This window comes from Drosophila tropicalis, unplaced genomic scaffold, assembly GCF_018151085.1.
Source record: "Drosophila tropicalis isolate 14030-0801.00 unplaced genomic scaffold, ASM1815108v1 contig_878, whole genome shotgun sequence".
Lineage (NCBI taxonomy): Eukaryota > Metazoa > Arthropoda > Insecta > Diptera > Drosophilidae > Drosophila > Drosophila tropicalis.
In genome coordinates, this window is record NW_027173374.1 from 9,059,771 (window position 1) to 9,075,682 (window position 15,912).

A 15,912-nucleotide genomic window follows, 5' to 3' on the forward strand; every position below is an offset into this window, starting at 1 on the left:
TTCTCAGTGGGTGAACTAAATATATGTATTTATAGATTGCCGTAAACCCATATATATACAATATATGTATACTTATATATAGATACTTGAATTTGTTCAAGGGAATGTGATTTTCAGTTCAATTTAGAGTGTATAAAATGAAGTTTTGGTTAATAATCATAACTCTATTGTGGGCGAGTGGGGTACAGAGTCAATTTTATGCAGGTAACTCTTATAGCCCTGCCAGCAATCAAGCAATTCGTATAGGTAAGCTTTTATCATGCATCACAATGTCACTCAATTCTCATGAGAAACACAAATTTCCCCCAACAACAACAAAGGTCTTATCACAGACGATGCCACGGAGAGGATTCGTCGAACCTTTGATCATGCCATCTCTGTGGTAAACAATGAGCTAAGTGTCCCGCTTGTGGGAGAGACACATCAAATGACCAGCTATGGCAATTCAGTGGAAGCCTTTGGCCAACTATGCAAACTAATGCAAGTAAGCATCAAAAACTATAAAAAACTGCTAGACGAACGAATTGAAATGAAAATTTTATCCTCCAGAGTGGAGTGGGCGCAGTTTTTGGACCATCTGCCAAACATACTTCCGCACATCTGCTAAATGCCTGCGACTCCAAGGACATACCCTTTATATATCCACATCTCTCGTGGAGTTCACAGACCGATGGATTCAATTTGCATCCCCATCCCGAGGATATTGCCAATGCCTTGCACGATATCATTGAACAGTTTCAATGGTCACGTTACATCTTCTGCTATGAGTCCTGTAGGTAACATTTGCTTCACCTTTCTTTGGGCCTATTTCGTCTAATAGAAGCCATCCATTTTAGCTGAATACTTAACTATTTTGGATTATCTGATGAGCCGTTATGGCAGCAAAAGTCCTGTCATCAAGGTATTGCGATTTGATCTGAATCTTAATCGCAATTACAAGTCGGTATTGCGACGTATAAGAAAATCGGAGGATAATCGTATTGTGATTGTTGGCTCCACGGACGGTGTCGCTGAGCTACTGCGTCAGGCCCAACAAGTTGGCATTATGAATGAGGATTACACATATATAATTGGTAATCTGGATCTACACACATTCGAGCTGGAGGAATACAAGCACAGTGAGGTCAATATAACTGGCCTACGTATGTTTTCACCCGATCAGGAGGAAGTACGAAATCTCGTTGAATTATTGCATCAAGAGATTGGCGAGAGTGAGTCAACCAACAATGGTAAAGCTAAAGATATTCTAAAGATATTTGAAAACTAACTACATATATAACACTCTTTGTACAGGCTCTTCATCCATTACCCTGGCCATGGCTCTGACATATGATGCCATCCGTGTGATTGCCGAGACCACAAAGCATTTGCCCTATCAGCCACAAATGTTAAACTGCTCTGAACGGCATGATAATGTCCAGCCAGATGGTTCTACTTTTCGAAACTATATGCGATCGGTGAGTTCAAATAAACTAAAATAAAGCTCCTACTTATTCGAATAATTTATTTAGGTGGAAATCAAGGATAAAACCATGACAGGACGAATTTATTTTGAGGGCAATCGACGAAAAGGTTTTAGTTTTGATGTTATTGAACTACAAATAGGTGGCCTGGTCAAAGTTGGAGTTTGGGAGGATGGCAAGGAATTTGAATTTAAGCGTCCGCCACCTGTAATTAATTACCTTGACCTTGACGATGGTTCATTGGTGAATAAAACCTTTAAGGTTCTCATCTCTGTGACAGTAAGTTGAAGTGGAAGAAGGCAAGTTAACAAAACTCATGAAGCTTCTATGAATATTTTTAATTTCAGACTCCTCCTTATGCCAGTTTGGTGGACAGTATTGAGACTCTAATCGGCAATAATCAGTATCAAGGATATGGTGTGGATCTAATCAAAGAATTGGCCGATAAATTGGGTTTTAATTTTACCTTTCAGGATGGCGGCAGTGAGTATGGTTCATTTAATAAGACCACCAATACCACAACAGGCATGCTTAGAGAAATAGTCGAAGGAGTAAGTTTGAAACAATGAATCTCTCTTAACGATCTTCTAATGACTATACTTTCTAGCGAGCTGATTTGGCTATCTCTGACTTGACCATAACATCGGAACGGGAAGAAGTCATCGATTTTTCTATACCTTTTATGAATCTGGGTAGATACGATATACAAAAAACGTTGTTCCAACTTTATCTTATCCTTTTTTTTTAGGCATTGCGATTCTCTATGTCAAGGCGCAAAAGGCTCCACCTGCACTTTTCTCCTTTATGGACCCCTTTTCCAAAGAAGTATGGCTATATCTGGGTATTGCTTATCTGGGTGTCTCTCTATGTTTCTTTATTCTGGGTCGCCTCTCGCCCACCGAATGGGATAATCCGTATCCATGTATTGAAGAGCCCGAAGAGCTAGAGAATCAGTGCAGTATAAATAATTCGCTATGGTTCACAACTGGAGCGCTATTGCAACAGGGATCGGAAATTGCACCAAAGTAATATTAATTATAAGAAGAATCTAAACCTACATTTATTTTAATCAAACACCATTCGCAGAGCTTTAAGTGTTCGTACAATTTCGGCTATTTGGTGGTTCTTCACATTGATCATGGTCTCCTCGTATACTGCCAATTTGGCTGCCTTTTTGACAATTGAATATCCTACAAGTCCCATTAACAATGTGTATGACTTGGCCGACAACAAAGATGGAGTACAATATGGAGCGAAACGAGAAGGATCTACAAGGAATTTCTTTCTGGTAACAGAAATAATCTCTAAAGAGAGAGAACTTTAATTGAATTGTCCTAAATTTATACAGACTTCAGAGGATCCCACTTATATGAAAATGAACGAATACTTGATGAGCCATCCGGAAATGTTAGTTGGTACTAATCAGGATGGAGTCTCTAAGGTTGAAGCTGGCCGAGATTATGCCTTTTTAATGGAATCCACTTCAATCGAGTACACCACGGTAAGGCATTGCAATCTAACAAAAGTTGGCGATGCTCTCGATGAAAAGGGTTATGGCATAGCTATGATAAAAAGTAAGTACTAAAGTAATCTACTATACACCAACTCAACTCAAATTCTCTATTCCATAGATTGGCCCTATCGAGATAAATTCAATAATGCTCTATTGGAACTTCAAGAGCAAGGTGTATTGGCTAAATTGAAAAACAAATGGTGGAATGAAGTAGGAGCTGGAGTTTGTAGTGTAAGTCAAAGGACTAGAAGACCATTGAATGCCGTTGTTAATTTATATTATTTTTAGAAAAAAGCCACCGATGATGGTCCCTCAGAATTAGGTGTCGATAATCTTATGGGTATTTATGTGGTCTTGGGCATTGGAACAATTTTGTCTATTCTACTTTCCATTATGTACTGGTGCATATTTGTCTTCAAAAAAGCCAAATTCTATGAGGTTTGAGACTGAAAGTCTATATAAATCCCTATAATATACATATATCTTTCTTTTTTTTTTTTTTTGAAACAGGTACGTTTCTGTGATGCCCTGGTCGAGGAGTTTTTAATTGTGGTTCGTTTTTCGGAAAATGAACGTGCTCTAAAAAGTGCCCAATCCGTGTATTCCCGCAGTCGAAACTCTTCACAGTCCATAGAATCACTCGAAACGGATTCTGAGGAACAAATATCCAGAGAGGATTAAGCTTTCTCGTTAAAGCTTTCACTCAAAAATCATATTTTCCAAATTGTCAATTTGTTCAAGTTTTCAGTTCTAACATTACGTTCAGCAAGTGAGCACAATAAAATTGGAAAAATCTTGTATTTTTCTGTTTGTTTGCTTTAATGTGCATATTCAAATATATATAAAAATAAAAAAAACAAAAAAAAAAATGCTTGATAAAAGCATTTACATTGCTTGGATATTTATTTTTTTACAAATCGCAACAATTTATGCTCAATACGAAAACTATGGAGGAGGAGACTATAACAGTTTTCAGAACTCCGAAAGTGTTCCAATTGGTAAGTATTTTCTGATCGTGAATACGAATTCCAAATAAAAGTGTGTATAACCTATTTAAAAATATTCAAGAGATTTATTTTTAAACTCATTTTTTATTAAGAGAACATGCTGTGCGTTCCATCAACGCCAAAAGCTCATAAAATTGAGTTTTACTATTTGTTTGTTTGGCTTTCGAACGGCAAACCGAATGGGACAGTGTGTTAATGAGATACATATATGAGATAGATATACGAAAAGCATTTGTTTACAAGTTCAAAATATTTTTGTTTACAAACAATCCGGCATCTCTTTGTATGTAGGTCTTCTCACCGATCAGAATACTGAGACAATGAATATTATATTTGATCATGCCATCAATGTGGCCAATCAAGAAATAGGCACATCCTTGTCATCCTTGAAGGCCGAGGTTAACTACGGTGATGCGTATCAAAGTTATGGCAAACTGTGCAGAATGCTGGAGGTAAAGTATATAAGAGATCGATAGATTCTTTTCAAGTTCAAGCATCAAGTAAATCAATTCAATTAAACAGACTGGCATAGCTGGTGTATTTGGACCATCTTCTTATCATTCGGCCTTGCACTTGATGTCCATATGCGATGCCATGGATATTCCCCATATCTACTCGCATATGAGTGAACTAGCAGAGGGCTTCAATTTGCACCCACATCCCAAGGACTTGGCCAAGGCCTTGCATAGTGTTATAACAGCCTTTAATTGGTCGCGTTTCATTTTCCTTTACGAGTCGGGTAAGCAAGTCTGCTCTTCCGATGAAAACTTCTTATTTAAATCTTAAATTTTAGCTGACTACTTGAACATTTTGAATGAGCTAACCACATTATTTGGTATGAATGGTCCTGTTATCACTGTTCTTCGCTATGACATGCAATTGGATGGAAATTATAAGAAAGTTTTGAGACGTGTTCGTAAATCTACAGACAATCAAATTGTTGTTGTTGGTTCCAGTGACACAATGCCAGATTTTCTAAATCAAGTAAGTTTCTTTCATGAGATGAGATCTTAAGAGAAACAATATTAACTGGGATAAATTTCTCTAGGCTCAACAAGTGGGAATCTTTACTGAGGATTATAATTACATAATTGGAAATTTGGATTTTCATTCATTCGATCTGGAGGAGTACAAGTACAGTGAAGCTAATATAACAGCTTTTCGTTTATTTTCGCCAGAGAAAATGGCCGTCAAAGAGCTTCTCACGAAACTTGGCTACTCAAATGACCAGGAAGAGTTTCGTAATGGTATATAAAAATAAATCTAATTTAACTAAGGATTATTATATGTATAGAATTTTTTATGGTTAAAAGGTTCTTGCCCAATAACTGTGGAAATGGCTCTTACCTACGATGCTGTGCAATTATTTGCCGAAACTCTGAAAAATTTACCTTTCAAGCCAGTTGCTCAGAATTGTTCACAACGCTCCGAGAGTGTAAGAGACGATGGTTCGTCCTTCAAGAACTACATGCGAACGGTGGAATAATACGATATAACTTCTGAAAATGAACAGAAATATTCTAATTTTAATTTCCATTCTAGCTACGTCTCAAGGATCGCCTTCTAACCGGACCCATTTTCTTCGAGGGCAATATACGCAAGGGTTATCTTTTGGATGTAATTGAACTGCAGCCATCGGGCATAGTCAAGGTCGGCACTTGGGATGAACAGCGTGAATTTCGACCTCAACGTCTAAAGCCCACGAATTCCCAATTCGATACCATTGACAACTCGCTGGCCAATAAAACGTTCATAATATTACTTCATGTGCCGGTAAAGACTAATACCCAAGTTAATTTTATCAACTACTAAACAGTAAAGAATTTTAGAACAAACCCTATGCCCAATTGGTGGAATCCTATAAGCAATTGGAAGGAAATAACCAGTACGAAGGATATGGAATTGATTTAATCAAAGAATTGGCAGATAAATTGGGCTTTAACTATACCTTTGTGAATGGCGGCAATAACTATGGATCATATAACAAATCAACGAATGAATCTACTGGCATGTTGAGAGAGATTATGATGGGGGTAAGAATAATCGAAAGAAATGTCTATATACTATATGGTTTTATATACTTTTCCATAATTAGCGTGCCGATATGGCTGTGACAGATCTAACAATTACCTCGGAACGTGAAGAGGCTGTCGACTTTACAATTCCCTTTATGAACCTGGGTATGTTTGGAATGTGGCTTGATATTTTATCAAATTAAGTTTATATTATCATTTTAGGCATCGCCATACTCTATTTGGAACCTCAAAAAGCCCAACCTGCTCTGTTTACATTTATGGATCCGTTTTCTCAAGATGTTTGGTGGTTTCTGGGATTTTCATTTCTCTTCGTATCTCTGAGTTTCTTTATATTGGGGCGTCTATCGCCCAGTGAATGGGATAATCCCTATCCTTGTATTGAAGAACCAACAGAGTTAGAAAACCAATTTACCTTAGGCAATTCCGTTTGGTTTACAACGGGTGCTCTGCTCCAACAGGGCTCGGAAATTGGGCCCAAGTAGGAGGAAAAAGTTAACAAATTTTCCATATTTAACAATGTTTCATTTTGTTTTTTTTTTAGAGCCTTATCGACTCGTACAGTGGGCACTTTCTGGTGGTTCTTCACTTTAATTGTGGTGTCGTCGTATACTGCTAATTTAGCTGCCTTCTTGACCATCGAGAATCCTCAGAGTTTGATCGACAGTGTGGACGATTTAGTTGATAACAAAGGCGGTGTGGTATATGGAGCCAAGCGCACAGGTTCTACTAGAAATTTCTTTATGGTGAGTTTATTATTATAAAGCACATTCCTAACTAAAATATTAACTACTACTAGGCATCGGAGGATGCACGGTATCAGAAAATGAATAAATTTATGATGGAAAATCCAGATCTTCTCACAGAAGACAACGAAGAAGGTGTACGCAGAGTCAAACATAGCCAGAAATATGCTTTTCTAATGGAATCCACTTCCATTGAATACAATACAAAACGTGAATGCAATCTAACAAAGATCGGTGATGCTCTTGACGAGAAAGGCTATGGCATAGCCATGCGTAAAAGTGGGTGTGGTCCAATTTACGATTTACCAATTTGTTTTTATATATTTTAAACATATTCTGCAGATTGGCCATATCGTGACAAACTAAACTTTGCAGTAATAGAGCTCCAAGAGCAGGGTGTACTTGAAAAGATGAAGAACAAATGGTGGAATGAGGTGGGCACAGGAATTTGTGCAACCAAGGAAGACACACCAGATGCTACTCCATTGGATATGAATAATCTGCAGGGTGTTTTCTTTGTGCTCTGTGTGGGCAGCTGCTGCGCTTTAATCTATGGCATTATAGGCTGGGCTGTGTTTGTAGTTAAAAAGGCTCGACATCATCGGGTAGGTTTCCTTATACATAATGGACAAGAGACAATATAATGGAAAATTATTTTTCTTAGGTGCCATTGCGTGATGCCCTTAAGGAGGAATTGAAATTCGTACTCAATTTTAACAACTATGTGCGAGTGCTTAAGAACTCTGCCTCAATCTATTCGCGCAGTCGCCAATCATCCATGTCCATAGCTTCTATGGCTGACAGTTAATTAGTAAAAGTTTATTATCAGAAATGGAATGAAATTTATGGGATAACAAATTTTATCCGATTTAATAAATTTATATGATTATTATTAACAACATTGCACCCTGGGTTGTAGAGATCCGACTTTAGGTCCAATGCTTGGCGCGCCACAATAGACAATGAATGTTATTGTCCACATCAGTTGGCGGCAAGGTTTTAGCAGCACAATGAGTGGGTGTACTCACTGTAGAAGAGCACTGACCGGAAGTTTCGGCCATATCCACATAGCGTGAGATCAGTGATCGGTATCGGCGGCCAATGGTGGCAATTAATGAACCGCTGCCATTGGGCACAGTTACAATAGCTTTGATCTGAAAAGATAAATGTAAGTGACTCTGATAGAGACATGTGAATGGCATAGTTCTTACTTCATTTTCGTATGGGCGAAATACGCTAATCGGTCGCAGTGTTTGTAATTCGGCAACTATTAGACAACCCCAAGTAGTGCCAATATATAGCTCAGTATTGTGGGCTGCCAGCGCCGATATCTGACACTTGATCAAGCTAACATGCTCGTCAAGAGCAATACTCTGCAGTGACTCGGAGCAGGGCAGCAGCTTTGAACAGTCCAATTTGTTTTCAATCCGCTTTGAACAAACACCCCATTGATAAACCATGCATCCAGGATAGAGACAGCTAAACACATGACTGTTATTACTGCAGAGTCGAGTCACCTTAACATCCTCAATTAGATTGGGTTCTTCGCTGTGGCAGAGAGCCTGATGACCGCTTACGCCGGACTCGTTTAAGGGAAAGACGTTCATTTTACCGGCTATTTCACCGCACCATAACTCGTAATTGCTAGAAGGAATCAAAATTAAATTAGTAATCAGACAACGCTTCTATTGAATAGTTAAACTGACCCATCTACCAAAACTGAGCAGGCCGCATGCAACACAAAGCCAGAACAAATTTCGGTTAGCACAAAACTTCCTTCGGCAAATGCACAATTACTAGGCACCAGTGTCGCATCCACTAGAAACACTCGCCCATTGTGAAGCCCGACAGCAACTCGGGCTATTCCTTCCATATAGACTAGACTTATCACAGCGGATTTAATAGCCGGATCGAGCATGTAAGAAAACAAATGCTCATAGCTGACTGTACTATAGGCGTGCAAATTGCCAGATACATCGCCCATCCAAATGGCCTCTTCCACTAGACAGCAACAAAGCATATTAACTTTGGGCAGACGATGGGCAGATCGTGCGCGCCCGCTTTCAGGTGGCGTCTTCGCCGGTGGCACCATCTGCGTCTGAGATGCACAGCTGATGCTGCTGCATTGCACTAAATTGCCACCAGGTGTGACATCCAAAATATCAATGCGAGATCCAAAGGATGGGAGCCATAACTCCAGACTAGATCGTTCCTCGTCACCTCCACATATTGGGCTATAGAAGAGACCGCAGACAACTTTCTCGCTATGTGGTAGAGCAACGACATCAAGCAGATGAATACACTCCGGTGCACTGAGTATGGAGACTATTTGACTGGCAGTCGGCCGACGACGGGGCTGCTCATGCCAGCAAAGAACCATTAAATCAAGACAACAAGTGGGAAATTGTGTCTCGCGATGCGTAAGAGCTGGACGACTGCCTTCAAGAATGCATTCTTTAATCGACTCATAACCCTCAAAAGGCTGACGCAGGCTTATGTTCTCGTAGATGAACATGCCAAAGGAGAAGCAGTCCACCTGCAAAAAAAAAGGAGGAGAAAGTGATGAGGGATTATCCTCGACGTGTATCGGGAGAATAAGTCACCTTCTCTGTATACTCCTCCTCGCCGTTGTAGCGTATGATTTCGGGGGGCCATAAATCCTTCGGTTCCCCCAAATCCCTTGGCTCCACTAGGTGCTGTCTGCCTGCTAATCCCATAATCTGCAATTTTGATATGCACATGATTCCGTGGATTATCTTCCGTGTGTGGCTGAGGTAATTCCCAAACGAGTACATTTTCCGATTTCAAATCTCGATAGATAATCCTCCTACGATGCAGATACTCAATAGCTCGTGCTGCTTGCAACACAAGTGTCTGGAATGTATGTGGGCCCATGTGGGCACCACTGCGGCGATACTGACGCAGTAAGGTATCAAGTCCGCCCAGCGGTGCCAGCTCAAGGACGAGCGCCAACGGTCTAATACATATTCCAACCAATGGCACAATATTCGGATGCTTTAAAGTAAGCAGTACAGCCAATTCCTGTCGTGCTGTGCAATAAGCCTTGCAGGAGTGTTGCAATGGATCCCGATCCCATTTACCCAACGCCACTTTATAGGCCATTAATGCACTCTAGCGAAAAAAATGTAAGATCAAGAAATGGCTTTCTTTGGGTATTTCATAAAACTCACCTCCTTCGCCCTTGCACCTGGTGGAACTGGTTGTAGCATCTTCATGGCTACTGGTTTGAAGGATCCACGTAGCTTGCAGCTTGCTTTGAAAACAAAGCCGAAAGCTCCACGACCCAAAAGTGATCCCTTTATAATACACTCCGATGGAATCGTATATTTCTCTGGTATATCAGCAAAAATAACATCCGGCGCCAGTTGGGCCATCGACTGCTCCAGATGAACCGGACAACTGAGTTTGCTTTGATTGTAAACGGATAAAATGCACTCCTCAATCATCCAAGCGTAACAGACATTTGAATTGTCTGGCAGATGATAATTAGGATGGCCATCAACAGATGTATTGCGTGATGAATCAGCCGAATCAGGACCCACACCCGAATCTGCATCCGATCCTGCATTGAGTGAATCCTCCGAACGTCGCTCTCGCCTGGCTGTTGCATTCAAGTAAGCGGAAAACACATTCAGGCCACCATCTTCACTTGGATCTCCAGCTCCATGCAAAAAGTAAGCATTACTAGGCATTCCACGCTTCCCACTGCGACTGGGTCTCTGACAACCCAAGCCTGGAGCAGGTAAATCGCGATCCACTGGCGGATCACCATTATTCTGCATCTGCAGCTTTCGCAAACATCGTGGACACAAGACAAGACGGGTTATTAAGAATCTACCTTCGGAAGTGTGCACAAATCTTGTGCCCAAAGCAGGATACCAATCTTCCAGCAGTAGATCAATGTGATCCACAGTTAAAGCCAACAATTTAGCCACCGCCGCCGTCTGCGGCTTCAACTCGGCCAGCAACTCCCTTTCGCTATTATCCAGCTCATGGGAAATGGTCATTTGGTGTAAAGGAAAGTAAACTTCCAGAATACTCGATGAACTTAAATTCACATCGCCCCAAATGCCGTCCAGTTTGAGTTTAAAACGATTGTTAGCCGTGCGAAAAGGCTGCGTACGCTCATTATTTTGAAACGGCACTTCCCAGATTTTAAAGATCAACACATTGCCATAATAGAGAGCCAAACCAGTCTGCCAAAGATTCCATTGGGTATCCTGTTCCAATGACGAACGCAAATCAAAGTCCACATATTTCTATAAATCATAAAGACAATGTTGAAATCACTCAAATTTAAAAGTCCTCAATCTACTCACATCTTGGGCTGTTACATAAACACTTCGTATAGCCTCAATGATTTGCTCGTCGGCCAGAATACGTGTGATAAGACGAGACCAGAAACCAGAGGGAAAATACGTCATCAATAGTATTCGCCTAAGACCTTGACTGCTCGCCGAATTGCCTGGCGAACACTGCTCATATATCAGATTGTTCAAGTTCAAGTCTTGCGACACGGAGCAACCAACATGCCGGGAACGAGAACGCTGGGATAACTTCACAGTGGTCCCCGTACTAAGAGTGGCGCCCTCCTGCACCGGTAACAGGGATGGTATTAACAGAGTACGTGAATCCCAAGTGAGGGCCACCTCGAATTTGTTCAACAGGTTAACTATATAGCTAAAAAGGATAAATTGATTACAATACGACACACAATTAGATACCCTAATTTGCTTTGGCTTACCTACGATTCCCATTCACATGAGCATGGACACTGCGAAACAATAACTGAAGATCATCCAACTTCATCACGCCCGTTGGAGCAAAGGGATTTATTTCCCGCACAGTTACCACATGGGCCAACATATCGCATAGCCATTGGGGATCAAGAAAATAAAAATCCCTTAATGTGGCATCGTCATAGTGAAGAAGAACTCCATTTTCATGACACCAAGTGGTAGCCTGTTGCAATTCGGCAGCATCCCTGAATCCCTTGTAGTTGTGGACTCGCATTTGCTCTGTAACCAGACGCCTGTATTGCTCCCCATCCAAGACAGGATCACGCCCAGAGGCACGCAGATTGCAAGCAATTACATTGGCAATGTCTTCCAGAGCAATATAACTGGCGGGTATCTTTTGTAGCAGCATGGGCTCCTTGGAACCCGGTGAGCGCAATTGCATGGCAGTGTCGTAGATAATATTTGCCAGTAAATGAATGTTGTGCAAAGTGCTAAGAATAAAACAATTTAATTAAATGTCAACAACCAATCATATCCAATGTCCTTACCGACAACTAATCTCTATGGAATCAATGACACGTGGTAATCCAATCTTTTCTGCATCAGGAATTGCGATGAATTTCTCTCGAATAAGCTGCTGAAAATGTTCCGCTTGTTGTGCTGAGATTGATTCACCCACCAGATCGAAATGAGTGGCCACAATAATGACGGGCGAGTTAGGGGCTCGGGCCTGTATATTAATGAGCCACTGCAAAAGATCGGTCAATCCCTTGTGTGCAGCATCGGTGATTCGCCATAATACCAAATATAAACTGCGCTTGGACAGAAAATATTGATGCGTTGAGTAGTACTCTTTTTGGCCACCAAAATCCCAAGTTCGAAAGACAACAGGACCATGATAGCCAGGTGAGCGTTTCCGTTTTTCGCATATCCAAGTGCCGATATCGACGCCGACTGTAGAAATGTTGGGATTGGCGCGATGCGAACGGGAAGTGCTTCGGGAATGACCCATTCTCTTGGCCCAATGATTTTCGCTAGCCCATGACGAGCGCTGTGATACACTGGCGCCTGACCCCGAACCCACTCCCTGCCGCAACAAATCCAATAGTGTGCTTTTGCCGATTCCTGCTGCACCCACCACCATCAGTTTCATTCTAGCATAGGGCTGTGCATCCTCATAAATTGACTTCAGATAGCCAACAATGTCCATAGTTTTGTGTTTCTTGCTTTCGATCATTGAGCGCAACGGTTCCTGGAGCAAACATCCACGAGTGTTTAGATTCCACAATCTTGAGAGCAGTCCCAGATGTGGAGGCAACTCGGTTATATTCACATTTCCACTGATATTCAATACAGAAAGGCTGCTGAGCTCATGCAGGGAAGGAGGTATCTCTTTCAGGCAATTATTAGTCATATCCAGCATAGACAGATTTGGAAATATCACTTTAGATTTATTCACACCCAAAACACTCCAGTCCGCATCCTCGGTCTCATTGAACAGAGTGGAGGCATCGTCGGTAGAAAGTTGAATGCGAGTTAATAAATTATCGGCCAAGATGAGAGTACGGAGAGACTCGAGACGTAAATGACGCCTATGCCGGCAGACACTTTTAAGCACAGATGCGCGAAACGATGAACATGTCGACGTGGAGGATACCGATGCTGTTGTCTTATAACTGGGCGATTCTTCAATTCCCTCTGGTAGCTGGACATAGCTGTAGCAAAGTAAATGAGGATCGGATTCGGTAATGCGAGGCAAGCTAGGCCAACAGGAGATCTCGTTGTGACTTAGATCCAATTGCTTCAATGTAGCAGGATAACTAGTAACATGACCCATGGATCGCAGACTATTGTAGGACATATTAAGGCGGGTCAAATTGACTGCCAGACAAGGCAAAGCAGCCGGAATGCTACTAAACAGATTATTAGCTATATTCAAGCTGCTTAACTGTGATGTAATGGCTCCAGTCACAGATCCGTTCTGGCCATCCATCAACTCCTGCTGCCATTTCATATCGTTATCTGTGATTTCTAATGTAGAGGACCATAGATTACGATGGACTAGTGTTTTTGTGGTCATTGTACGCGGTTTGTTCGATGGTTGTTCATCAAAAGACTGCAGCTGCAACTTATCGAGACTCAGAAGTGAACTACTCGTCTGCATTGGTGGAACTGGTAGATCCTTGAGCAAATTAAATGCCACGTTCAATTCCCGAAGCTTTGGTGCTCGCCACAAATCGAAAGGTAACTGTTGGAGTTTATTATTCGAGATGTCCAGTATGGTTAAAGCGGGCAGATGAAAAATAGCAGCTGGAAGACTGGTTAACTGATTGTCCTGCATGTAAAGCTCATCCAATACGGGACAATTGTAAACAGCTTTGCCTCCCAGAGCTACGGGAGTTGGCAACTCTACGATTCTATTCTGTGCCACATTCAGATATCTGCCGAAAAACGAAAAAAGGATGTTTAAATCTAAAATTTAATGTCAAAGTTCTTACTTACCGCAGGCTAACCAATTGAAAGAGCTCTTCGGGAATACTTATTAACTGATTATGAGAGAAATCAATTCTCGTGATGGCAGTCAATGCAACTTCATTGAGCCTCGGATGGGATTGTAGCTTGGGATTTAGCTGAACAACTCCACTGACAAGCCATGGCATGCGAACTGCACTCAGTTGTAGACTGTGCCAGTCCAAAATGGACGGAATGTTGGGAAACATAGCGCTATAGGAGATATTACTGCTGGATGGCAGGAACACATTCACCTCCACCGGTGTGGGAAGGCCTTTTTTGTTAATCTTATAGTCCGAGTCGGGGTGCACGCGTCGTGCTAACAATCGGCTCAATATAGCCTCATCATCTCCTACAATGGCCAATCCGATGGCCAATCCTTTCTCGTCTTGTGCTCCGTACTTTAGGAGCAAATTTAACATGGGCAAAGAACGCTGCTTACAAGCCTCAACGATCGGCACATTGCTCAGCCCATAAATCTCTTCGCTGCATTTTGGATCATTATGATCCTCCACCGGCTTAGCAACAACATTGGGATCGGCATGATGTTGGAGCAATAACTGAAATGAACCCCTTTTGATGATAACTTAAAACGAGGCAATTTCTGCCAGACATATTACCTGCACCACTTCTAGATGTCCTCCACGAACAGCGGCTAGTAAAGCAGTCTCTCGTGTAGCTCCACACAATAAATTGACATTAAGGGGACAACGTTGCGATTTGGTAGCTTCTTGTGGACCGGACGCCTCAAGGGAGGCATCTCCATCGCCAGATATGTGCAGTTTCGACATAATTGCCTGAATTCCAAACGAAATGCGTTTCCTGGTGGGTGTAATGGGAGTAATAGGTGTTGACGACGAATCCCCCCTGAGTGCGACGGCAGTTAAGCTGCCATTTGAGCAAAACTTCCACCAATTGCTTATTGCCCAATATGCTTGCTATATACAGACTCGTTTGCCCTGTAACATCCTGAGCATTGGCATCAAATGGCAGACGCCACTCCCATTGGCCCTCATCGTCGCGATATGTCTGATAGAGGTAATCGGGATAATCGTAATTTATTAGCAGTTCCAATAACTTAATGTGCCCATTGATGCAGGCTGCATGCAATGGCAGCCATCGTTCCACTGTTGGCTGTTGGATTAGTTCCGGGAACCGCTCTAGCATAAGCTTAGCAATGCACAAATGTCCACTATGGACGGCCGCATAAAGGGGAGAGTATTTGGTAACGGCATGCGACCGCCCATCGGCTCCAGCATCGACCAAAAGTTGCGTAATTTTATCGTAGCCAGACAGACAGGATCTAGAACATATTATTCATACGATATAATAATCGGCCTATTATCCCTTTTGCCATAACCCACTCACATAAATAGCAATGTGTTTGCTCCAGCTGGTGCCATATTAACTATAATCTGACGCTCACTTCCCAAGGCAGACAGCAGGACGCGCACTGTACGCTCATCCCCGGCTGTAACAGCGCCTCGAAGCTCTCCATGCTTTATCTGGCGTACCTCCTCCCGGGCATCTGCAAAACAAAAGTTACGAATAAGACATCACTAGGACATATGGAAAATGGTAGCGCCATCCTTCTTCTCCTCCTACCCAAGACACCCGTTCCAGACGTCTCAATGACCTCATCAACAAAATAGTCGCAAGCCTCTAAGGCTGTTTCGGTGCCCGCTTTTGGCTGTACCACGAATTTCCAAGACATTATGTAAGACGAAAAATAATACCAAACCAAAAATAGCAATAATGAAATGCTATGCAAATTTATAACATTGATGAACCGAACGCCACTGCGGCTAAAACCGAACTGACTACGGAAAATCGATGACCCACGCTCACATGCGTTGCCCCGGCCGCCCACGTTGTCCTG

The 15,912-nt window shown here is 41.9% G+C and overlaps 2 protein-coding genes across 2 annotated transcripts; one reads left to right on the forward strand and one right to left on the reverse strand.

Moving 5' to 3' along the window:
* Positions 1 to 26: 26 nt before the first annotated feature.
* Positions 27 to 7,656, forward strand: GluRIIE (Glutamate receptor IIE). Its single transcript, XM_068298902.1, has 28 exons — positions 27 to 246; positions 321 to 484; positions 550 to 772; positions 837 to 1,229; positions 1,294 to 1,457; positions 1,512 to 1,742; positions 1,811 to 2,014; positions 2,071 to 2,155; positions 2,212 to 2,488; positions 2,550 to 2,751; positions 2,812 to 3,037; positions 3,095 to 3,207; positions 3,265 to 3,414; positions 3,487 to 3,575; positions 3,859 to 3,974; positions 4,275 to 4,435; positions 4,506 to 4,722; positions 4,777 to 4,967; positions 5,032 to 5,230; positions 5,297 to 5,460; positions 5,526 to 5,756; positions 5,813 to 6,016; positions 6,079 to 6,163; positions 6,221 to 6,497; positions 6,561 to 6,762; positions 6,816 to 7,041; positions 7,105 to 7,367; positions 7,427 to 7,656. The coding sequence occupies exons 1-28, from the start codon at positions 138 to 140 to the stop codon at positions 7,568 to 7,570; spliced, it is 5,310 nt and encodes a 1,769-aa protein (XP_068155003.1). The 5' UTR covers positions 27 to 137; the 3' UTR covers positions 7,571 to 7,656.
* Lrrk (Leucine-rich repeat kinase) lies at positions 7,561 to 15,832 on the reverse strand. Its single transcript, XM_068300189.1, is given in 14 exon segments — positions 7,561 to 7,916; positions 7,974 to 8,406; positions 8,469 to 9,298; positions 9,366 to 9,410; positions 9,412 to 9,894; positions 9,954 to 11,042; positions 11,103 to 11,463; positions 11,528 to 12,013; positions 12,071 to 13,963; positions 14,025 to 14,593; positions 14,654 to 14,902; positions 14,904 to 15,336; positions 15,402 to 15,561; positions 15,639 to 15,832. Coding segments are annotated over 14 exon segments (7,365 nt in total). The 5' UTR covers positions 15,748 to 15,832; the 3' UTR covers positions 7,561 to 7,691.
* Positions 15,833 to 15,912: the final 80 nt, after the last annotated feature.